The sequence below is a fragment of the Nannospalax galili genome, unplaced genomic scaffold, assembly GCF_000622305.1.
Source record: "Nannospalax galili isolate Female #2095 unplaced genomic scaffold, S.galili_v1.0 scaffold161, whole genome shotgun sequence".
Classification (NCBI taxonomy): Eukaryota; Metazoa; Chordata; class Mammalia; order Rodentia; family Spalacidae; genus Nannospalax; species Nannospalax galili.
This window is the reverse complement of record NW_008348586.1, coordinates 7,503,751-7,529,078: the sequence shown is the minus strand read 5'-3', so window position 1 is coordinate 7,529,078 and position 25,328 is coordinate 7,503,751. Positions and strand designations below refer to the sequence as shown.

Here is a 25,328-nt window from a genome sequence, read left to right as displayed (position 1 = left end):
TAGTTACAAATGGCTCCATTTTTTTTTTGCAAATGATGACTTAATTATACCCTTGAAGAACTAACCAAAAAAAAAAATTAAGTCCAAGAATAATGCTGGCCTAGGTCTCTGATCTGCAATATAATCATTTGATAGATCTCCCCACTGTTTTGTTTTTGTCATGCTGTAATCTTCTCGTTGCAGCCAAAATGACCCTTTAAAAATATTGTCAACAACTGATCACACACAGAGACTAAGTGTCTGTGAAATGCCCAATCCTAAGTGACACATCTACAATGCGACGTCTACAACTAAGGCTCACAGAACATAGTACAACAAGGGATAGACAGAATACTAACACATCTCTCAAATCTCATCAGCGAAACTCCCTCATGCAACAGAGGGCAGTGAGCACAATAGGACACAAATGGCCAAGGCAGAAAGAATAAGAGTCTGCAGAGTGTAGCCCCTTGGACAGGACTCCTATATTAAGTTTAACCTACCCATGGCTCAGGGACAATTGCAGAACAGGGGGTGAAAAGATTGTAAGCACCGGAGGAGGAGGTGCATGACCATATGGAAATAAAATCTTACAGAGTCTTGGGAACTTGCTCATATGAACTTACAGCAATTGTGACAGCATGGACTAGACCCACACAAACTCAAGCAGACAAAAACCCAACAGACAACTGTGGAAATGGGGAACAGGCCCCAATCGTAGCCAAAGAACTGTTGAGTGGCTGATTACTGCTGGGTGAGGAAGAGCTGATCTCTTTAAGGGAGTGACTCTAAATAGTCTGACTAGACCCCAGTGGATGAACTTGTACTGAGGAGCATCTGGGGACACTGACTTGACTCAATAGGCCTTAACATTAAATGACAGAATGCATGAAATCCAGTGGGGGAATGGGTGGGTGGGACTATGGGAGGGTACTGATGAGGAAGATTATAAAGATGATTAAGATCTTGTGTATGGACTACACAAAAATCAAGGCCAATGGAAATATAGGCAATGTTGTCAATTTCTGACATATCATTTCCACTTATGTCTTCCCAGCTCCTGCTCAATTAATCCAGACTCTTATTCTGTACTCCAGGAATCTAGTTCCTGCCTGTCTCTTCCCTCAGATTAATTTTTTTGCATGTATCTGTGTATGTGTGTGATATGAGTGAGTTTTTCTGTGTCTGTGTCTATGTGAATGCACGTATGTGTGTGCGTGCATAGGTATGCCTGTGGCAGCCCAGATTGATGTCTGCAGTCTTCCTTCTTCATTCTTCTACCTCATCCACTGAGGTACGGTCTTCCTTACCTCACTGTCAGAACTCACTGACAGGACAAGTGTACATAGATAGCTTGCTTTGGGAATCCACTCCCTGTCTGTTTTCTAAGGGCTGTAGTTACAGACGGGCCTCACACGCACTCTGCTTTTATCTGGTTGCTTGGAATCCTAACTCTGGTCTACATCCTGGCAGTGTCTTCTAGTTTTCTCTGTGTTGCTGTGATAAAACACTGACACTTAGGAGCATGGTTTATTTCATGTTATACTTTCAGGCACAGTTTATCATTGAGGGAAGCCAGGACAGGGACTCAGGACAGGAATCTGAATCCAGAGCCTTTTGCTGTTCCATGCAGCATTACCTCTGACCAGGGAACACACCGACAAAGATATCCAACGGAAACCATGGAGGATGCTGCTCACTAGTTGGCTTGATTGCAACCTCACCCTTACTTAGTTTTCCTATACAGCCCAGCACCACGTATGGGGGATGGTGCTTCCCACAGTGGACCAGATCCTTCTGTGCCAATTAACAATCAAGACAATCCCCACTATAGTGTCCACAGGCCATGCTGATCTAGGCAATTCCTCTATACAAGCTTTCTGCTTAGGTAAACCCTAAGCAGACGACAGTTGTGTGGAGATGACAGTTAAAGCTGTGTGGAGACCACAGTTAAAACTAATTAGTACACATGCCCCGTGAGCCATCTCTAAGCCCTTACACTGTCACTTTAATGCAACATTGTTTTGTTTCCATCTGACTCATAATATAAACAAGAAATATCAATCGTTCTGTTACTGAGGCTCAGTGCCTCTTCTATAGGTTATTGAGGATAAGATAGCTTGTTGAATGTCTTACGCATAATACCTAGAGTACTACCTGTAATGTTGTCCTTCATTCATTTGTGTTGCTGAGTAATAAGTTCAGATTACACACTTTACATTGGGAATGACTCAACATGGCCTTCTTCCCCACTGTATATGCTTTTACCACTTGGATAGTCTAGAATCTTTGTTTCCTTTGACTGGTAGGTAATGCTGAAAGTTCACTGAGATGATTCCTTTCCCCTAGTTAGATAAGAAAATGAAACCCTCCTAGAATACTGCAGATGATTAAGAAGAAAGAACCATTTCAGGCACAGTGTCATCGATTAGATTAGCCTGCCTTTCAGAATTTCCTGTGATTATGCAAATCTCTTGGCTCTTGGATGCAGTACACTCTTTGTATATTAGTAAATATTTATAAAGCATTCTATATTTGCTAAGTGTTTCACAGTCAGGTTGATTAGTGATTCCTCCCAACAACCTTGTGAGGTCAATTAGCATTATTAAAGCTCAGCCCAGAGGGTCTGGGCAACTTGCCCAAGGTCACCCAGCAGGTCATTGGCACAGCCTGCATCGGTCACTTCAGAGCATATTATTGTGACAAGTCCTGGCAATGACAGTTTTTTGGAAGGGTAACTCTTAATCACTTTTCTTATACAGTTGGCATATAAACACTAAATGTTCTAAAATGACGGACATACAAAGGTCCTAAGCTGAAGGAGTTATTGGTGCAATTAAAAATTGGAGCCACCTATTGAAAACTGAAAACTGCTCTATGGAGAGATGAACCGGTTCATATGTCATTTTTTGAGACAAATGCAGTTTGAATGTAAAGAGTAATAGTACATAGAAACAATCAATGTAGGTGGCTTGAAGGCGGGAGACACAAAATGATGAATTGTGGGCTGGAGAGATGTCTCAGTAGTTAAGAGCACTGGCTGCTCTTGCAGAGGGCCCATGTTCAATTCCCAGCACCCACATGATGGCTAAGAACCGTCCTTAGCTCCAGTTCCAGGGGAATCTGACACCCTCTTCTGACCTCCATGTCATTGTACAACATAAGTGCACTCACATACATGTAGGCAATATATTTATCACATAAAATAAAAATAATAAATAAAATATTAAGAAATGATGAGTTGTAAGAGCAAGACATTTAACGAGGCATGTAATCAAGTGATAGTGTCAGAAAATAGGAGATCTCCTAAATAAAATGCTGTCATTCAATTCCATAAAGCAGAATTTCCCGATGTTTCATGTGAATGGTCTGCTTTTCAGGTGTGTAGGGTTTTCATAATCATGCCCAGCATACAAATTACATAGGCCCTCCCTGCTTTTATTAATATGTTTGATAAATATTCTTTAGTACTGTCTGAGGGAAGTTATCTCAACTTTAAGAAATCTCAATACATCTTCATTTTATGTTCATATTTTTCTATGTGTTTGTTTCTTAGTTTCAGGTTTAAGATCACAAGTTAGATCCTGGTCAATGATCTATCTATGTTCTATATGATGTTGATTTTGATCCTTTAAGTTGATCATCTGCCTGTATTTTCTGGAGGCAGATTGTTTTGAGTTAGATGCTTCAAAGGCAGGAGTAGCAGTATACATGCTGACTACAGGCTTATGGCATCCTAGGAAGTAACCTTAGTTAGCCCTTTCAACACTCTTTATGGAACAGATATTATAACTGTTCCCGCAGATAGTGACAATAAATTCCAAAGTGTAAGTCCACAACCCCCCCTGTTATATCCTTAGCATGATCATGTTTTTCCTGTTCTCAGAACATTCCTGTGACTTCATAGAGACACTTTTCAGTGTGTCAAAGCATGTTTATCTTGGTGATGGCATCTGTGTGGCATGTCTCTCCTTTCAGCCTTTGTTATAGACGTGCTCATCTCCTTATCATGCCGTGTATCCTGTGCATGGATCTGTAGTGGTATCCTTGAACTTGCTGTCCTTCAGCCTGACACACTCTAATTTAACTTATGTACCTGGGACATGCTTGTTCGTCATGTTTATATACAAATGTCTAATCAGATAGCTTCTTTTATTGTTCTCAATAAAGTAGGACAGTCTGAGGTCTGTTTCTTTTTCCTTTGTATTTACCATCCCCTGAAAAGCATTTCTTCATGTGTTTATTGTCTGTTTTGAGTAGAATTTACGCTCCATAAGGGCACCAATTATATGCTTTTCTTCTGTGTGTTTAATTGTCATTGCCAGTTCAAAGCTGGGAACTTGGGGGATGTTCCATGGGTGATTGTTGAGTGGATGCATCAAGGAACCGTTTCCCTACATTGGTACATGTATCTCTAACACTCAACTCCAAAGAGATTGCATGTGTGCCAGATTGTGAAGAACCAGTCTTGTCTTGGTGAACATTCCATAGCACGTGCTAGCAACTCTTCCAGGTCTTCTGGTGCTCTAGAAGGAACCAGTCAAAGAAGAGCATGAGTGCATCACTGTATAGTGTGCTCATCCTGAGGCCAGAAGAACAGCAGGAAACAGGTGTTACTAAGGGAAATATGGATAAAACTGGGGTTATTTAAATGGGAGGAGGGAGGGAAGGTATCCTAGTTTGTTTCTTCATTGCTGTGACAAAACACTCTGACAAACTTCCAACTTGGGGAGGAAAGGGTTTATTCGGCTTATATCTCCAAGGTCATCAGGGAGCCCAAGGTAGGAACTCAGGGCAGGAACCTGGAGGCAGGAGCTGGAGCACAGGCCATGGAGTAACACTGCTTACTGGCTTGCTCCTCTGGCTTCTGCTCAGCTCGCTCTCTTATCCAACACAGGCCCACCTGCCCATGGGTGGCACTACCCACAGTGGGCTGGGCCCTCCCACATCACTCAACAATCAAGAAAATGCCCCACAGACATGGCCATAGGCCAGTCCAATGGAGGCAATTCCCCAATTGAGGCTCCCTCAACCAAGGTGTGTCAAGTTGACACTAAAGCTATCCAGCACAGAAGGTTATACACAGAACTTTGGGGATAAATGGAAAGAAAGAGCTCAAGAGAGGTGGGACCATAGGAGAAGGGTATTATCAAGGGACAAATGGGAAAAAATGGGGCACTTTAAATAAGGAAAACATGGTGGAAGTGTTAGACAGTGAGAGAGATATATAATGCCTAGTTAGTTTTAAAAACCAAATAGAACCATATTAGTCCAATAACCTACTGACAACTTATACATACATTATCTCTACATGAGTCCATGTGTATAGCTAAAGGCTACATAACAAAAAACAATGTCAGACAGGAGATACCTTCCTTTTGAGTTGTTGGTCCAAGAGACTCCCAAAATTACTCAGGCTATTGCCACAGCCCTTGATGACCTCCCAGAACTTAAAGGTAAGATTCTACTGCCAAAGGCAGAACATACATCAGACACAAGATTTGGAGCAATAGAGCTGCAACTGCCCTAAAGCCACTTCCCTGAAGGCGAGCGCTCATAGCTTTGGAAAGCACTATGAAGGTGACAAGGGAAAACATCATTAGATGATCCAGCACCAGCTCCAAGACCATATAACCACATCAGTGGCCAGCACAGCATATGCCATTAGTACAGTACTGGCACTTTTATCTTGGGGCAATCAACAGCTACCTAATTTGACTAAAAGCCTCCTCAAAGGGAGGAAACTGAAGTATGGTACTGTAATATAACCTAATACACATGGCCAGAGTGTCATAAATCTTAGAGAAAACACCAAACTCTCACATCGCTAACTAATGTGATTTCTTACTATGTGCAAAATATGTATCTGTATATTTACAGACAAACATCCCAGTCACCACTCATCAAAGAAGCTCATTTTGCACCAGTTAGAGACTAATACCAAGTACCACAACTGGTCACACATGGACATTGTCTATGAACTGCCCAGGCCCAAGGGACACATCTGCAATGCAACCTCTACACCTAAGGCTCATGGAACACAGAAGAGGACACTAAGGAATCAGTTCTCAACAATGAAGTTCCCTCATGCAGCGGTGGGCCAGGAACATAAAAGGTCACAAATGGTCAAAGTATAGAGATCAAGAGCCTGCTCAATAATGGTCCTCGGATAGGACCTCTTTATTAAACTTCATCCACCTAAGGCTCAGGGACCATTGTGGAAGAGGGAGCAGAGAGACTGTAAGAACCAGGGAGGTTGGGCATGACCATATGGAAACAGAGTCCTACAGACTCCTGGGAACCTGCTCATATGATTCTATGGCAATGGTGTCAGCATATACAATTCCAATGCAAACTCAGGCAGACAGTAACCCAGCATAGAACTGGGATAATGAACAGCAGACCACAACCTTATCTAAAGGAATGCTGGCAACTGATTGCTGCTAGATAAAGAAGAGCTGATCTTCCTAAAACAAGGGACTCTAGATAGGTTGACCAGACTCAGTGGGTGGACTTGCACTGGGGAACAGCTGGGGACACTGACAACACAATGGGCAGTAATGGAGGTGACAGAGTATATGGGCTCCAGTGTGTGTGTCAGGGAGTGGGGGTGTTATAGGAGGGTGCCAGTGGGGATGGGGGTATAAAGATGATTAAGATTGTATGAGATGTTCTGTATGAAATAAACACACAAAAAATAAAAAAAAAAAGAACGAAAAAGAATCCAGGATAGTGGTGGGAGATGACTCAGTTGTCAGAGTACCTGCTGCTCTTCCAGAGGCCGTAAGTTCAGACCCAGCACTAATGCTGGGTGGCTCACAACCCCCCTATATCCAGTGTCCTCTTCTGGTCTCTGCAGACAGACAGTCAGACAGACAGACATATACAAACAAACAAACAATAAATAAATAAATAAATAAATAACAAATAAATAAACTAAATCTATAAGAAACAAATAAAAAGAAAAATCCACAGTATATTTTGTAGATAGTCTTATAGGAGCTTTTCCTGAAATAATTTTTTTCTAATTTTCATATTTTAAATTAGGAATCTATGGCAGTGGGCCTGGCCATGCTCATGGTTGATTGTGGCCACTGCTCTGCTTGGACAGTGTGCTGTCAAGTAAGGGGACATGGCACACCTCCAGGCCCTGTCAACTGCACGATCCATATTTTCCTTGTACTTTGGTTATATTCGCATTTTGCCAACCTGCAGCACTAAAGATCAATGATTGAAGTATATCTGGGTTTCAAAATTTATTCTGTTACAGAACCTGAAGTCCATTCTTTAAGCATTACACATATTTTTAATTGTGATATATTGATTAATGACCATGCCTATTTCTTACCTTTTCCCATATCTGATTAAAATTTTCAGCTTGATTTGGTTCTGAAATGTAATAAGACAGACCTCTATTTCTAGGTCTCCTGTTTTTGCATGTGTTTGTGTATGGGAGTTTTCCATTTTTATTCATAGTGTCACCTGCTGTTTGTATAGCATCAGTGGATTCTGAGATGTTTAGATTTTGTAAAATGTTTCTCTTTGATGATATGAATATACTTTTGCATGTTTGATAATCTCTGCTTCTTGGAAATATCTTGACATGAAAACATGGGAAAGCCTGGGCTCTTTTCATGTTTTGGTTCTCAATTAAATGCTTGGTTTTACTCCAATTTAAATGGCAAATGCTTCTGAAGAATCAGAATGTAGGCTTATCCTGTTATTTTATTCATCCAAAAAATTGTGTGAAATAATTACTAATAGAAGTAAACCAATGCACAGTGGGTAGGTTGGGGGTGAGAAACAGATGTTTTAGTGAAGATAATTCTGTGTACACTTGGTTAGACTTTGGCTTTGACTCCTTTTACCACTAGGGAAAATTCAAGCAGAGGTAAGACGAGTTCTCAAATATCAGTGAAGTGCTAACAGTCTAGTATTTTAAAGCTCTTTTCAAAGTAATAAGTGAAGGAAAGATGGTGATGTTAAAGGCAATGGAATAGTATGTTCTAATAAGCAAACCTGTTTTTAATCAGTGTCAGTCATATCACTCTTTAAAAAAGAGAAACAGAGAGGATGCAGCAGAGCATATGAACTGCTCTGCTTGACGTGCCAGCCCTCGGCTGTCTTCAATGTCTTTGGAATGATATTTATCTGTAACCTCAGATTTTCTGAAGACTATTGTAGAATTTACTATAAACATCAAGTTCCTTAAAACTATCATTGATAGTGGCATGTCAGTGTCAAGGCTATAGATTATCTTGGACTACTCCTTTCCAATTACAGATTCTGAAATCATTCATTCATTTTTTGCCTCAACTTTTTGAAGCCCCAAGAAAAGTATAAACTCAGTTAGGTCTCCATGCTGTGAAACTGAGGAGCCAATTTATACAAAGGAAACCAAAACCAAAACAACCTAACATGTTGACCTTAGGCCGTGGAGAAGAGACTATACAAATGAGCCTGCCTGAATCAGTTTAGTACTAGGGCACCAATTACATTCCACCATTACTGCTAAACGTTTAGCTGTATGTCCATCCAGAATTCATATTTTTCACAATTTTTGAATGTATACATTGAGACTGGGGGTGGGGGTCAAAAAATACTGGTTTCATTTGGCAAGTACTTGTTGAATATTCCTCATTGTAAGTTAAATTTACTGCTGGGAGGTGTGCATGGTGGACAAACCAAGACAATAGTCCTCCAAACTACAGTTTAGGGAACAAAAGTATTTACTGAGCTTGCTAATAGAGCATATGATGGTGGTGAGGGGTACTTACAGAGCTGTGGGTACCCTTGGGCTTTTTTCCCTACATTCCAGCAGCAGCTTCCTAACTTGCTGCTGGTGTTCCAAGATGGCCAAGTGCTTTTCCTCTGTCTGGCTTCCCCTATCCCTATCCTTAGTCCCTCCCCTCATGCAGTTAAGGCTGACTGATTGGTTGGAGGGTTGACTGTCTCTATCTGCCCCTCCCCTCCTACAGAGAATCCAATGCTTGCTAGTCTGGCTTGCCATTTGGAGGACAAGCTTATCCAGCACCCGTACAGGGCAATCACATTGCTCCTTCAACCAGCTGGGTGACATGTGTGAAGAGAGGGAAGCATGTTGGCAGAAGTACAACCTGACCACATGTAGTTATGTGGTCACATTTGTTTCACAGCAAGTCTGAAGACAAAGGTACATACATATATATGTACATATGTATGTTTCAGCCTGGCACTGTGCAATGTTTAAAGCTAGAGGGGAAATCTCCAATAACATCTGTTTCTATTAAAACATTCAGAGTCACAGTTTATTCAATTTTCAACTAGGAATAGGAATTTAATAAAATTTTGTCACCATGATAATCGGCAGGCATTGCAATTACAATTCTTTAAAGTTTGGTAAGTAGGCAGTCCTGTGAGCAGCACTTGGAAATTCCCTGTTTTCTCAGACTCTGTTCTGTCATCCTGTGAGCACTATGTTACCTGAAAGGATGAACCACTAAGCCTGTACATCAAGTATATCATTCTGTTGTCTACCTGGCAGGACCTGAATGCAGTCTACTCCCATTGATTCTGTGAAACTGGGCAAGTTAGCTCTCTTGTCGTTTGAGTCTCTCCAACTGTAAAGTAAGGATCTTATCACTGCTTAACTCCCAGGATATTGTAGTGATATACAAGGGTAATACGTGCAAAGTACACAACACAGATTATGGTGTTAAATACACAACACATGCTCACTATTACTGAGAATGATCTATCTAGAAAATTGTGTAGGGTGAATGACAGATCCTATGAAGAGTTCACCTCAGTGTGGCAATGGGTATTCCTAGTTGGCTCAGAAATGCCTGGAACTCAGACACGTATCATATGACAGAACACAGGTTAAAAGATTATGTCCCTCACTATTAAAGTTACTTTTTCCAGTGTAGCTGAATCGTGTGTGTGTGTGTATGCAAGTACATTCTCATGTGTCTCGTATGATTGTAGAGGCCAGAGGTCAACTTCAGGTGTCATTATTTAGGGAACACTGTCTACCTTGTTTGTTGAGACATGGTCCCTCAGTAGTTTGGAGCCTGCAAAATAGGCAAGGCTGGCTGACCAGAAAGCCTGAGCGAGCTCCTTGTCTCTTAATTCCCAAGCACTGGAATTACAGTCACATACTATCATACCTGAGAGCTTTACATGGGTTCTGAAGATCCTACTAAGATCCTTATGCTTTCCAGACAAGCACTTTACTGGTAAGCTATCTCTGCAGCCTCCCAGCATTATACTTTTATATAATGTAGTATATACTACACTTCACATACGTAGTGCAGGTATTCTTCCTTAATGAGTCCCTAATTCCTGTGGTTTTATATCTCACAGTTATCCTACCTGGTGCAAATTCAACAAGAAGCACTGAAGTTTCTTTCTCCCTACCCTATCTCCTCCCAATGCAAACATTAAATAAAAATTTTCTCTAATTGAATTTTCTAGTGATAGAGAGCTTTTCAGGGTAGTTTGTTCCACTCAGTTCAGCAACATTGTTGGAGCAACTTTCAGTTTGGAAGAAGCAGCTGCACGAGTAGAGACAGAAACAGAAAAGTAAGGATGCATATGGAATAAGTAGCAGACTAGAAAGGCAATAAGAGCCAGGCATGATGGCACACGCTGTTAATCCCAGCACTCAGGAGGCAAAGGAGACCAGCCTGGTCTACGTAATGAGTTCCAAGCCAGGTGGGGCTACAGGGAAGCACTCTCTAAGAAAAAAAAAGTAAAAGTAAAACAAAAGAAAGGAAGGAAGGAAGGAAGGGAAGGAAAGAAGGGAGGGAGGGAGGGAGGGAGGAAGGAAGGAAGGAAGGAAGGAAGGAAGGAAGGAAGGAAGGAAGGAAGGAAGGGAGAGATGGAGGGAGGGAGGGAGGGAGGAGGAAAAAGGAAGGAAGGAAGGAAGGAAGGAAGGTAGGTATAAAGAGTCAATGTGATTTCCAAAGGAGAATGTCATCCTGTATAGCAGAGAGTTGTAATATAGTTTGATGAAGGAAAAGACATATGAGTCCAGCTCCAAAGTCTAAAATGAATTGTGATGGAAGGGTGAATGCTTACGCATGGACTAGCCTGAGTTCACAGAATGGAGTGTATTACAGACAACCACGAATACTGTGACAGCACAATGAGGAAGAATCTAAAGTATACTAGAAGAACAAAGGACACGGGCTCCTTGTCAGGGTCAGCAGAAGCATCACAGGGAAGGTGACTGTGAAGTGGAATCCCCAAAGGTGAGAAGGAATACAGGTCCTCTGCCCTCTGCAGTGGTATCAGCTTGCTTAGCAGTGGGTGTCACACTCCTAAGGACACTGACTTGTGAGAGAGGCTGCGCCTATGAAAAGAAATCAGGAGTAAATTTATCTAGATCAATACAGAAAGTTCTATTTAAGCAGAAACTTGCCTAGCCTGGGAGATGGAAATCAAAATGGAAACAAAAAAGGGCCCATATAGGAGACAGTGTAACACACATCCCTCCGGGTGTATGTATATGCACATGTGTCTGTGAATGTATGCAAGAAAGAAGTCTTGGACATCAACCTAGTTAAGAATTGTATTTCCTTTATTTACTATTTTATTTATTATTTTTATTTTGTGTGTGTGCATGTATTACCTGCATGTATGCAAGTGCAGCCAAGTCACGCAATACCAGTGGATGTCAGAAGAGGCCGTTAAATCCCATGGAACTAGAGTTCTGAATGGTTGTTAGTCACCATGTGGGTCCTGGGAATCACACCCAGGTCCTCTGCAAGAGTAGCAAGTGCTCTTATCCACTGAACCATCTCCCCAGCCCCCAAGGATAATACTTCTATTGTGCTGGCAAGATGTCTCAATGGTTAGGAGCACATACTGCTCTTCCAGAAGACCTGTGTACATTTCCCAACACCCATCTCACCACAACTACTGGTAACTCCAGTTCCAAGGGATCCAAATCCTCTTTGGTGCTCCATGATTGCCTGCACTCACAAATGCACAGCCTCACACACATATGCACACACATATACTACTTTTAAGGATTAAAAAATAAATCTTAAAATGATGCTTCTATTTCTTCTAAAATACTGAACAGTAGACCTCTGTTTCAGTTTCTCTCTCTCTCTCTCTCTCTCTCTCTCTCTCTCTCTCTGCCAATATAGTCAAATACACAGCTCCCAGTGGAAATATTGGAATATTGGTGATTTTTTTTCCATTCAAAAAAATACTAAGTGTGAAATATGGCAGACAAGAGCAACTCTTTCCTTTAATACCGTCCACATTACTGGCAAATTTAAACCACAGCAGAAAAAGTGCTGCAGTATTATATTGTATACTATGGGGCCACATTTCCCTCTGAGCAATATGCATTCAACCTTCCAATCAAATGCATTCAGGTGTCTTGTCTCATCTACTCTGAATTATTAGACACATCAAGAGCACAGCATGAAGATCCACCCAGGAAGATGAGAACGTCTCACAACTTATTAATGTATGAATACTTATTCTTTTCTTTTAAAAAGCAAAAGCCTGGGACTGGAGAGGTGGCTCAGTGGTTAAGAGCACTGGCTGCTCTTGTAGAGGACCTGGGTTCGATTCTCAGCACCCAAATGGTGGCTAACAACCATCAATAACTCCAGTTCTAGAGGATCCAATGCTCTCTTCTGATCTCTGCAGTCACTGCATGACATGGGTGCACTTACATAATGCAGGCAATAAAATAAAAATAATAAAATAGTTTTCAAAAGCAAATAAAAAAAAGCCTGGGGCTGGAAAAATGGCTCAACAGTTAAGAGCGCCTACGGCCCTTCCAAAGAACCTAGTTCGGATCCCAGCACCCAAATCAGGCAGCTCACAACTGCCTTTAACTCCAGATCTAGGAACATCCACTTCTGGTCTCCATGGACACCTGCACACATCATACACACAGGCATACAGACACACATACATACATAAATATACATATGCATACATGTATATATCTTTTAAAAATTCTAGAAAACAAAAGCTAAAATGCTTTTGACTATTGCTATTTCTATAAAATAGAGTGGAGCAGGAATATCTTAATATCAAATTTACATAATGTCCCTTTAAATCCGTATTTAGCCCCTGATCTGATTCTGCAAGTTATCTCAGAAGATTAGTGAGTCCAAGAAACAGAAGGAAATTTGTTCAGCTCAGAACGCACCATAACGTCTGCACAGAACATTTAAATTATACGTTTAGGCTGACAGCAACTGTATTTCGGGGCAGAATCCTTAGAAAGCAGGAGACAATTTCCTTCAGCTCCACGTCATCATTTGATGTAGATTGCCTATTATATTCTTGAGGTATTATGAAAAATGGATTCAGAGATATTTTCTTGACAGTGGGTAGACTAATGGAATCTGGTGACTGTATTTAAAATGTGCAGGGGTTTGTTATAACATGGTAATAGAAATATCAATTGCACTGACAGGTTAAAAAAATCTGTCAATGAATGATAATGAAGTTATTTAAATGTCGACTCACTTGCAAACATTTTCCAAACCCTAAATTATTCTCACTGCTTTAACCTCATGCATCCTAAGTTATTAAGAAGCAGAATCTGCAAGGCAGCCAATGAGCCTTTGGCTTTGCAAGCTATTTTTATGCCACCAAATGCACAAAGAGTAATGAAAGTGGCTGTCCTTAATGATTTCAGGAAGAAACAAAACATAGATGCCACAGCTGCATGATTTAGAGGTGAGCACAGTTCTACTTTCTGGGCATCTCTTTGGTAGCGATTTGAGTAATGCCCAGATGCTTCCTGTCCCCAGGCTTCACTTTGTAGCCTGGGTCTTTGCCTCGTGACCTTGGCAATATTGCCGTGTGTGTCTTCCTTCTCTGGGGGCTGTAGTGGGAAGTTCAGGCTATTCTGATATTTAATATTTTTTTTAAAGGAACAGCTCTGCTCATCCTAGCTTCAGTGTCTCCACTCAGCTCCATGTATCATTCCTGCTTCACATGGAGGAAGAACATATGCCAGAACTGACCTGACTGAGAAGTTAGAGGCAAATGAGACATGTCCACTGCCCTCCAAGCACTTAGTAGTCTACCCTTTCTAACAAGAACAAGTTGAACAAACTGAGGAGCCAGTTCTTCCGATATTATTCAGAGGTCTGAGGCAAATATTGTCCCTTAAATTAATGAGACAGACAGACAGGCTGGGGAGTCACAGTTTTCCAGAGCACAAACCACAAGCAGAGGTTCCACAGGAAGCAGTGATGAGTTATGAAACTGGAACTGACCTTGAAGAATTGCTGGACACTCAGTGTGGACCAGTCTGATAGTGGCCAGTGTGCGGGGCTCATACTTTCATGAGTTTTGCCTTCAGGGACTCTAGCATCTCCTCACAGTGAATGTCAGAGAAAGATCCTCTGTTTCCAGGAAGCAGAGGAAAGAGAATTTTTCAAAATTTGACAGAACATTTTGTTCTCTTTTTCCCTTTTAAATATTTGCATGAAATTGTGCTGCTTATGTCTTGAAGTTTCTCTTTTAAACATTTTATTAGAATACATGCATATATATTAGTATAGATATTACTGGTTTTATTATGACATTCCTTTTTAATATATTTTTATTTATTCTTTGAGAATGTCATACATGCATAAAATGCATTTAGATAATATATGTCTCCTATTCCTCCTTTCCAATTCCTCCCACACATTCCTCCCTCCACTGTGCCACCTTCCCAACATGATAACTTTATGTCTGTTTTTACTTTTGATAGCCCATTGATTCCAATGAGTGATGCCCATGTCACATGAGTCTAGGGTCATCTCCTGGAGCACTGGCAACCTACTACAGAACACATCTTGAAGAAAAAAAGATTCTTCCTCCCCTGGGAGTCATAATTTGCCAGTAGTTCCTCGACTAGAGGTGAAGTCTGGTGAGCCCTTCCCCCATCCATGCTGCGATTTTGATTAGCTTGATCTTGTGCAGATCTTGTTCAGGCAACCACAGCTGCTATGAGTTTATGAGTAAAATGACCCTGCCATGTGAGATATCACATTGTACACTTTTAACAGCTTTGGTAATCTGCTCTTAGTCTGTAGGAAAAGCCATTTAAGAAGAGCCTTACCTGCTGGAAATTTGTGAGCCTCTGTCAACATGGGTCAGACAGACACACTGGCTTGCTCTTGTCTTGTGTTTCACCAAGGATGGAAAAAAGCAAGGCCACACTAGCGAATTCACGGTGCAAGTGCAGGCTTAATCACAGCCTAGCAGATATTCACCCTTTTCCACATTATCACTGCTTTGCTAGAGGCCTGTTGACTATCATTTCTTTAATCAATACTTCAGGTTTGTCTGAAGCATAGTAGGAGATTAAAAAAAATGAAACAAAAGCGGCTAGAGAGTTGGCTCAGAGTTTAAGAGCACTAACTGATCTTGCAGAGGACCTGGGTTCAATTCCCAACACCCACATGGCAGCTATGAACCATCCTTAACTCCAGTTCCAGGGGAATCCCAAGTCCTCTTCTGACCTCTGAGGCATTGCATGACACTGGTACACTCACATACATTCAGGCAATACACTCATACATATAAAATAAAAATAATAATTTTTTTAAATGGAGCAAAAACAACAGAGTGAAGATAAATGTTTAATATTCCATGTGATGTAACAGAAAAAAATCGACTATGATGTCTACTTTTAGAACGGACAGGTAATAAATGTCAGCATAAAGATAAGAATGTAAGAAATTCAAAAGAAAACTTGTGACAGAATAAATATTACTGTTGATAGACATTATTAGACACAGCTAAGGAAATAATCTCTAACGTGAAGATCTCTCACTAAAACCTTCAAAAACTTACAACCAAATTAAAAGTAAGCCTGAAAGTGCAAAACTCACAGTGGTTTCCTAACTCTGGATATCCAATAACTATGGGGCAACTACTGACATTCAGCCTACGTGGCATGGGAATAGAAGAAGAAAAAGAGACAGCAATAGAAGTGACAGAGGAAACTATTAGAGAACTTTCCAAGTTATCAGATATCAAAACATAGCTGTAAAATTTTAGAATCAAAGATGCTAATGGTTAAGCAGAAACTGTATCTGCCTGACATCCTAGTCAAACTTCAGAAAAACAAAGATGAAGAAAAAATCTTGCCCAAAATCAGGAAAGGGGGACTCCTTACTTGTAGACAAGCAAAGATTATTACAGCTGAAACCTCAAATTCATGAAAGCAGGAAGCAAGTATATGAAATAGTTAAAGGTCTGAAAGAAGAGTACCAATAACTTAGAATTCTACACCCTGACAAGTCTTTAAACAGTGAAGGAGATGTAAGGACTTGCTCAGAAACACATAAGAAGGGTCTATAGCTATCATCTGTCTATCTATTATACATCTCTCTATCTCTCTATCTCTATCTCTATCTATCATCTATCTTTCTATCATCTGTCCATTTTTGTAGACCTGGTTTGAAGGCCAGGTATAGGTCAAGGTCTAGATCAACAAAATAGAGGAGCCTCAGAGAATGAACAACTGAAAGGACAATTTATTTTCTTTTTCCTTTTCTTATCAATTGAACGTACCAATTTATTGCAAACAAGAACAGCAATTATGCATTTCATCATAGATGCTCACATATATTTGTGTTTACTTGTATATAAGCTAAGTGATATTGACAATACTATTATGCAGAATTTGTACTACTTATGAATCAGATTGGTGTTATTTGGAAGTGAACTTGGGTCGTGTTTAAATGTATATTACAACTGATACTTTAAAATAATGAGAAGAAACATAACTTAGAGACTATTAAAGGAGAAAAACAAAGTCATACTTAACGCTATTAAAATCATAAAAGAAAAACAGAAGTATGAGCAAAAAAACAAGGGAAAAAGCAAAAAAGTAACAATTATAAAGATGTTAATTATCAACAGCCAATTCAAATTCCAATATTCTGTGTACATCAAGTAGAAAATGTTGTCTATCCAAAAAGCACGATCCAACTACATTCTATCAGAAAATGAGTGCAAACTGAAAGACCCATGCAGCTGAAACATAAATGCCCCCTCCTTCTAGATCTCTTCAGCAATTTCTGCCTGTAGTTTTCTTAAAATTGATTCTCTCTGTGTTTTCAGTGGGTGTACTGAAAGTAAAGTAAAGCCAGGCTTTACTCGCCATCATGTAGTACTGAAAGTAACTTCAGTTCCTATTCCTTTGCTAAGAAATGCTGAAGTGGATTGTCTAAATGCCCCCATTTCCTATAGCTTTTGATAGAGGCAGTGTGACAAGGGGTAAAGTTACAGGCTGTGGAGGCTCAACCTCTGTGGAACTTGAACCTTCTTGGCCCTTTAGCATTAGGTTATAGTTTCTATTCCCTTTTATTTGTAACATGTGATTAATTTCTATGTTCATCTATAAAACCCTGCATGTGAAGAACATAGATCACACTGTATGCTCTCAACAAAGTTTGATTTTTTTATTACATTATATGTTATAGTTCCTCAGCATGGTATTCTCTGCAATGGAAGTCACATAAAAATATAAAGCTGCTAGGGGTAGTGGCTCATGTCTTTATTTTAGCATTCAGTAGGCAAAGGCAGGGCAATCTCTATGAGTTCAAGGTCAACCTGTTCTTCATAGTGAGTTTTAGGTCAGTCAGGGAGGCAGTCTCTCCTCTCCTCTTCCCTCCCCTCCCCTCCTCCCCTCTCTGCCCTCTCTCTCCCCCTCCCTGTCCCTGTCCCTGTCCCTCTCCCTCTCTCTCCCTCTCCCTCTGTGTGTGTATGTGTATACTGTATTAAATAAATTCAAAAGTGTAGAATATTCAGTTCCCATATTCCAGTTGCAACTATTAACTCTTTGATTCAAATTCTAGCATAAAATGTGACAAAATAAATTCAGCCATATTTAAAGACATCTTAATATTTTCATGAATGTCTTGTCATCAAACTCAACCAAAATAATTTTGAGTGATTCAAGTTGCCCTTGAGAGTTCACATTATGGGTATTAGTAAATGTTAGGGAAATGATATCATAAGTCCTTGAGGAAAATGCTTTATAAAATTAATAATGAATGCTATGATTTAGAGGTTGCTCATCTGTGCCTGCCATTTCTATAAATACTTTTGGAAATTAATTCAGTTTATAGATGATTATGTTTCTTTAGTATTGCATTTGATAATGTAGTATAATATCAGAAATCTAGTCAATCATTTTATTTCTGAAACATCTTACTGAAGGTAGTATATCCAGACTTGATCCTTTCTCTAACAGACGTGGAAAACTGATATCTCAAAGCAATCATAAGCTCTCCAAATGGAACTCAGATGCCTCTGATGTAGTTTCTCTTTCTCAGAGCAACTCATCTCAGCTCCATGTTTACTAAATACTTAGAGACATACTTTCTAGTGTCTGAAAAGTCATTATTTAAGATCTGTTTGTAGGAGGACAGAGTAAGAATTCAAGATCAAAAGCAAATGGGGCAAGCTTTTATTATTTAATACTTGCACAGTTATTTTCCTGCAATGATTTTACTTACGATTTCAGCTTCTAGCAGAATATGGGTGTTGACAGATGTTATGCTTTTCATCTGTAGATAGGCCAATCTTTAAAAAACAAAAAGAAATCCTGCAGATAAAAAAATCCTTGCTTAAGAATATTTTTTAAAGTGATACAAGGTGAGAATCCAAAGCTATGCATATCGTATCTTAGATCTGTTTATGTATGATACATATTTTAAAAACACTTTCTTTTGTTTTTTCATTTGTTTTGATTTTCACTCTATAATTATATCCACTGTATAGGTCATACAAGTTGGCATTTCTGTTTACAAATTTTATTTGTTTAAAATGTTTTTTATGTCTCCTTTCCCTAGGAAACCAAGTTCATGATCATTTGTGGCATTACTATGCCAACATTGCGATTACCTGAACCAAAAAGCCTGACTCTTAAATTTAGTTCTTAAGAGGGGGCCCAAAATCTGAGGACACTCATTCCAACAAATATCTCTTGGAACTGTCTGTCTCTAGAACTGTACTGCTGGAATTGCCCCTGGAACTCTCTAGATGTGTGCTCTGGACCTGTGTCCTTGAGTCAGGCTACCACTTGATTCCACCACAATGGTTTTATTCAAAATGGTTTCTCTAGCATCAATTGGGGAAGTACCAGTTTGGATCTACATTTATCTTATCAGGAAGCATTTTTTTCTCAGTCCTAATGCTTTCTATGAAGGTGGCACACTTGTCTTTCAGTTCTTGGATATGTTAATTTTCAAGCATGCCCACATTTATTCTTTTTGGGTGGAGTATCAAATTGAGGTTCCTAGGAAATAAGACCAGGTATCCAGATCCCAAAACACAAGAGCACATGGTTTCACTAGGGTTAATTAAGGGTCATTAGTCCACATTATGCCATTTGATGTTATTCCCACTGTCATCATTTTACTTTTTTCCCTGTGATACCATGTTTTGAAAAATGTGTTGCTTAGAACACTAATAATATTTGATATCACTCAAGAATGTGTTCTACAACCAAATGAGTTTCAAAAATGTTACATGAACAATACAAGTAAAAGCATTGGTATGTATTAGAATAATACAATTAATGAAAAAATTTAAAGTAAAGGAATACTAAATTTTCATACTCAAGAATTTGAAAACATTTTGATTTGGGGGAATTAACCCTCTTTCCCATTCTTAGAGGTGACATTTAAAAATTTAAAATCTAGGCAAGACGTGGTGGTGCATGCCTTTAAAGCCAGCAATCGATTGAGTGGTAAAGACAGGTGAATTTCTGTGTTATTCAGGCCAGCCTGGTCTATTTAGGGAGTTCCGGGACAGATGGGTCTACAGGGAGATGTTGTCTCAAAACTCACCACCACTACCACCACCACCAACAACAACAACAACAAAAAAAAACCAGCAAAATTAACAACTATTGCATTGGATCACAGTCACCTTGCTGCTCAATCTGTCTGCTGGGATCATTCCAAGCCCATATTTTTAAGACAGTCCCACTCCCACAAGTTGTTGCTATGAGAAAGAGTGCTGTGAATCATAGGGGTGCCCATTTTTCTTCCAGGGTACAACATCACCTAGAATCACTGTCTCTCTCACTTGGATGCAAGCTGCTTGGCATAGTCACTGACCAAACAGCCCTCTATTAGACTTGCTGCTAGAACAAGTTCCTCGAGGACCTCTGCTTCATCTCTTGTTTACAAAATGGTGAAGAAAACCAGGGTGTGCCCAGCTAAGAGGTCATGATGGTAAGGCTGGAGCTGAAGCTGTTCCAAGAACAGTGCACTATCGGCTGGATTGCAAGCATTTAGTATTTGACTCCTGTGCCATCCTGCCACCGTTACAGTATATTCCAGCTGATTGTTAGTTCAATCCTTGATGCCTACCAGCACTTGTATTCTATTTGTGATACACTCTTGCACAACTGCCAATCTATGTGTTTATGTATGTGAGAAGAATACATTTTTCCTTGTCTATCAATTTATTATTACAATAAGTACAATATTTAGACCATCTGCACTAATGGCAATGGGAATTTAATGAACTTTGGTACTCTTTTTATTCTGTGTGTAATCAAGTTGTTAGAGATTGTCCAAAAAAATAGCAGATTCCTTAAAAGGGCTGAGTCCAGGAAGAAGTGATATTGTAATAAAGGAAATGTGCCCAATAAAATAGCATAAACTATAAAAATATTTTGCTAATATGTATCTGAGGAATTCACTCCATTATACCTTGTCATGTTGGAATGACAGTTTTACACATACACACACACACACATACATACACACACACACACACACACACATACATACACAAAACCCTTTGCCAGAAGATTTTTATAAAACAGTCATCAAATGCGGCTGTAGAATATGTTTCATTGTATTTTGTACAGAAATTATACAAAATGTTTTCATTTTGCCTGTCATACACTGGCCTCTACCTTCCTATGCTCCTATTCCAGTGTTGTACTGGAAATTTTGAGCAACTCTTTGATCTCTAACGAAGTCCTACTGTTTCTATTAGTCACTGGGTGAAATATGTTAATGTACTAACATTGATGTGTCTCTTCTTCCTCTTACCAATTCACATAGAGATTCTGCATTTTTTTTGCTCTTGAAATATTGCTTAGACAATAAGTAGGGGGAAATGTATACAATGCAAGAAGATGGAAAAGTTGATAACATTTAGAGGACAAGAAAATCCTGATAGAAAAAATTCTGGTTCAGGATGGCTAGGGAAAGATTTGAAAAAACAAAATATTAAGCATGGATTGAGTGAGGGAAGGAATCTTAAATATTTCTTAGAAAGCAGCAGAGAATCTCCTCATATCCACTGGAAATGTTGAGGGTAAAAGAGGATCTGCATGAGAGAAGGATTTAAAGAAGTATTGCTGTGGTTTATGAAAGAATTCTGAAACACTGCCCCAGCATCCTTGGCTATCAAGTGGGTGTCTGCATGATTGTGGTGGGCAGACACACCAGTTATGCATCTCCTTTACACAGGGTCATTCCTATTTTATGAGATTCTTCCTACTTCCCCTTTAACAGTTCATTTTGCTTAATGCCCTGTATGTTCATGTTACGGGAATGTTATCTAAGCCCTACAGAGTACTGACTTTTTGATACCATCTGTGCATACATTTTCAGATGAAATATCCTGAGTATCAAGTCAGAATAAATCCTTAATTCCAAGAATACATCTATCCTATTTTCTTGAACTAATGCATGGTCCACTGTGTACTCTTGTGTGTAGGGGGGTAGGAGAGGTAGTTACATGTGTGGATGTGAATGTGAAGGCCAGAAGTCAATGACATGTATGTTGTGAATGCATGTGTGTGCTCATGCGTTTGCAGCTATGCACACCTATGTGTGTGCATGTGGAGATCAGAAATTGACATTGGGTGTCTTACTCTATCTCTCTCCTCCATAATTATCTGAGACAGGGTCTCTTACTGAACCTGAACTGGACATCTTGGTTATACTGGCTTGACAGAAAGCTTTTAGGATCCACCCGTGCCTCTACCTGCCCCCAGTGCTAGTGCCGGAAACTCATACCACTGTATTCAGCTTTTACGTGGGTGCTGGGGTTCAAACTCATATCATCCTGCTTGTGTGGCAAGCATTTCACTAACCAAGTCATCTTCCCAGCCCCCAGAGTAGGACCTTAATGTATGGAGTAAGGCTGTAAACACAGCTGTCTCTAGTTTTAGTTATTATGTCCTATGGAAGTTTGTAAAGTGTCAGCATAAATACTAAGTCAGTTATTTTTATGATTAAAACAACTTCATTTTCTAAATATTGTTAGTATGTTTCTTGATTATTGCATCTAGCAATTATAACTATTCAGTAATTTTTTTCTGTCAGGGGTATAAGTTGTTAGATACTTGGGAAGGTTCTAGTGCTGCGTCCTACACTAAGCAAAGTCTGCTATATTTTAGGATCTCCACAACTGTGGTTGGCAGAATGGATTTCACTGTGTACCTCCTTTGCAGGATACAAGAGCTCAGTGGAAATTATATATCTAAATTTTTAAAAAAATAACAACCACCTGGAGCATAGGACCAGAGTACCTGGGTTCAAATTCTCTTTGGCCCGTTTCTCAGCTGTTTTCTTTGCACAGATCATTTTGGTTCTCTTAATCCCTTTCTTCAAACACAGATAATTGCCCCTGCTACATTGTTCTATTTTATGATGATGTAATGGAATTAAAATTCTGGAATACAAAGTAAACTTTCATTAAAAAGGTTATTAAACCCAATTATTTAATCTGAATTCATAGCTTACATATCAGTGGTTAAAAAACAATAAAGGGTCTATAAGAAAGATGTAGGTTCAGCTGCAAGGGATGCCCTTGTGACTCTGGGCTGTTAGGTACTAGAAAAGGCCATCAGGAAGGCTGTGAAATTTCACTTGTTATAAAGTCATTTTCTTGCTCTTAAATAATAGGCAGAAACTAAATGACCTTTGATGGAACTAATGCTTTGTACAGTCTGTGACTCATGAATGAAAACACAATTTGTAGACAAATCCAGACAACGTTATTTTACACTGTGCCAAATATAAAACAAAAATTTAGAAATGTCATATTTAACTAAAAACTTTTTTATTTTTCCGGTCAATTCAAGGAACACCCTCTTCTCTTAATCTTTTTGAATTAATCTCATCCATTATGCAAAGTGGGTACTTTAAGGAGCAGTAGAGAGATGGTGTTTTAATTTTTACCAATTCAATTTAAATGCAAATGTTAACCACTCACATGATGCTACTGTGTACATAATTAAGCATCATTATATACTGCATGAATCATTTAGAAGCCTCCTGAGAGCTGTTCTACTGTGTAAAACATGCATTACACTGACAAGCAGCTGAATGACGTATACTTCTGTCCTCATTAAAGCTTCTTCTGCATTACAGGTCAACCGATTATGGGACAACCTATGAGAAACTGAATGATAAAGTGGGGTTGAAGACAATTTTGAGTTATCTCTATGTGTGCCCTACCAACAAGCGTAAGGTAAGACATGGATATACAGCTTGCTACTGACTCTTGGTTGACTAACCTTTCCAGCTACCTAAAATTCCATTACAGCGAAGCTAGGATAAGAGGCGTAAAGATGAGTTGGTGGGTGTTAAGGCGGCAAAATGTCCAGCATCCCTTCATTTCCAAATTAACTATTATGAATGTAGGAAGGCAAGAGGTAGGAGTATTTCTATCATTTCAGGAAGACAGTGTCAGGGTTAATGCCCTACTGAATGGAGGCTGCTGACTGCCCTATAAACACTCTGACTAGTCAATCAGTTCCAAGACTTAGAAAAAACCTTGACAAGACAAAAGAAAGCTGACTGCTCATTTGATGTGCTTCATTACCCTTGACATGGACAGTATAGATGAACTAGAATTCCCAGGAATGCCTGCCGCTACAGCAGTCAAGTATTTCAAGAAGTTTAATTCCCAAGGTTTGTTTAGGCTGTACACCAACATCAGGATGGAGGTGTTGCACTTTAACCTCTGCGGTACATGTATCTTAGGTACAACCAGATTTTGGAATTATCATGCAAACCACCCTTATTTTATAGAAGAGAAAACTGAGGTTTATGGAAAATAAATAGTTCAGAGTCACAGGCACAATTGCAACTATATAGTTCATGTTTCCCCCCTGATAATAATAGTTTTTCTATGGCATCACTCCTCTACCCCATTTCCCCTTAAGTGGGATGATCTAAACCAGAAAGGCTCTGTTCTGAGAAAAAAAATGTTTACCCACAAATGAGAAATGTCTCAAGGGCAGAGAAATGTTATATCACATAGTTGTTTTACAAGTTTGTATCATCACATTCTGCATCCTGACATGTAAAGCCCAAATATCCCATGCGTTACATGAACTCATAGTATCCATTAGGAAACAAAGAAGTTCTGCTCATTAGTATGTCCTAAACTGTGTTCTGTTACCATGATAGCACTTCTGTCTAGGCTCACTTTTCAGAGTTGCAGTTCGATGCTGTTTAGTGAGCTGGAGTGTGTTCTGCACTTTGTCTTGCTGTCATTCTCAACTCTATCATCTCAAGAGCATTAGGTGGTCCCCAAAGGCATCATCATGGTTCCACCTCTGTTTCTCTGAATCAGGGCTCAGATGTCTTGAGAAAGCTACTCATATGTTTCCAATGTACATATAGTATTGAGCAGCATTGATACATAGATAGTTCAATATTTCCTCTGGCTCTAAACATACCAAGCTCTTCAGTAGATGTAACCTAACACATGCGCATAGACTCTGCATTTTGATGGCTCAAGAAGAGACCCAGCTGAGCTCATCTCTGAACACTTAAGTATTGTGATTTCCTTCATCTCCGCAAGCACAGCATCCTCAAACATAAAGTGGAAATACTGGTAGCACCTGCTCAGGAGGGCAGCTCTGAGGATTGTACGAAATTAGATAGTGCAAGGGCTTGGCACAGAGCACTGCAGGCTTAACCAGAGTTTTCATTTTCTTCTCCTTTCTTGTCACCCTGTTCCTCCTGCTCCATGTAATTATTGGGAATCATAGTAGTGATCATCCTCTATAAATAGGAGCGTCCAGGGGAACTTTCTGTGATGATCGGAATGTTCATCTAAGCTATCTAATACTCTAGATACTAAATATATGTGGCTGGTGAGTATTTTAAATATGGCTAATACAACTGATAAGCTGAATTTTAAATTTCATTTCAGTTTAATTAACTTAAAACTGTGTAGCTGCATTTTGCTGAGGATCACAGTATCACACAGCAGAGCTCAGAAAGAGATCCAAACTCTGTACATTCCTTACTGATCAGTTCCTGGGCCGTCATTAATTATATCTAGCCAATTTTGATCTGCTGTATACAGGCTGGAGATGAGGAGCTGAA

At 39.6% G+C, this 25,328-nt stretch overlaps 1 protein-coding gene across 4 annotated transcripts in view; it reads left to right on the top strand.

The window, feature by feature from the left end:
* The window catches only part of Sorcs1 (sortilin related VPS10 domain containing receptor 1), a 561,958-nt gene that overhangs the window by 280,875 nt on the left and 255,755 nt on the right, over nucleotides 1-25,328 (top strand). For all 4 annotated transcript variants that reach the window (XM_008845715.3, XM_008845714.2, XM_008845713.3 and 1 more), the window contains exon 3: nucleotides 23,358-23,457. In XM_008845715.3, the coding sequence (XP_008843937.1) occupies nucleotides 23,358-23,457 (100 nt within the window). The remainder of the gene's footprint in view (nucleotides 1-23,357; nucleotides 23,458-25,328) is intronic.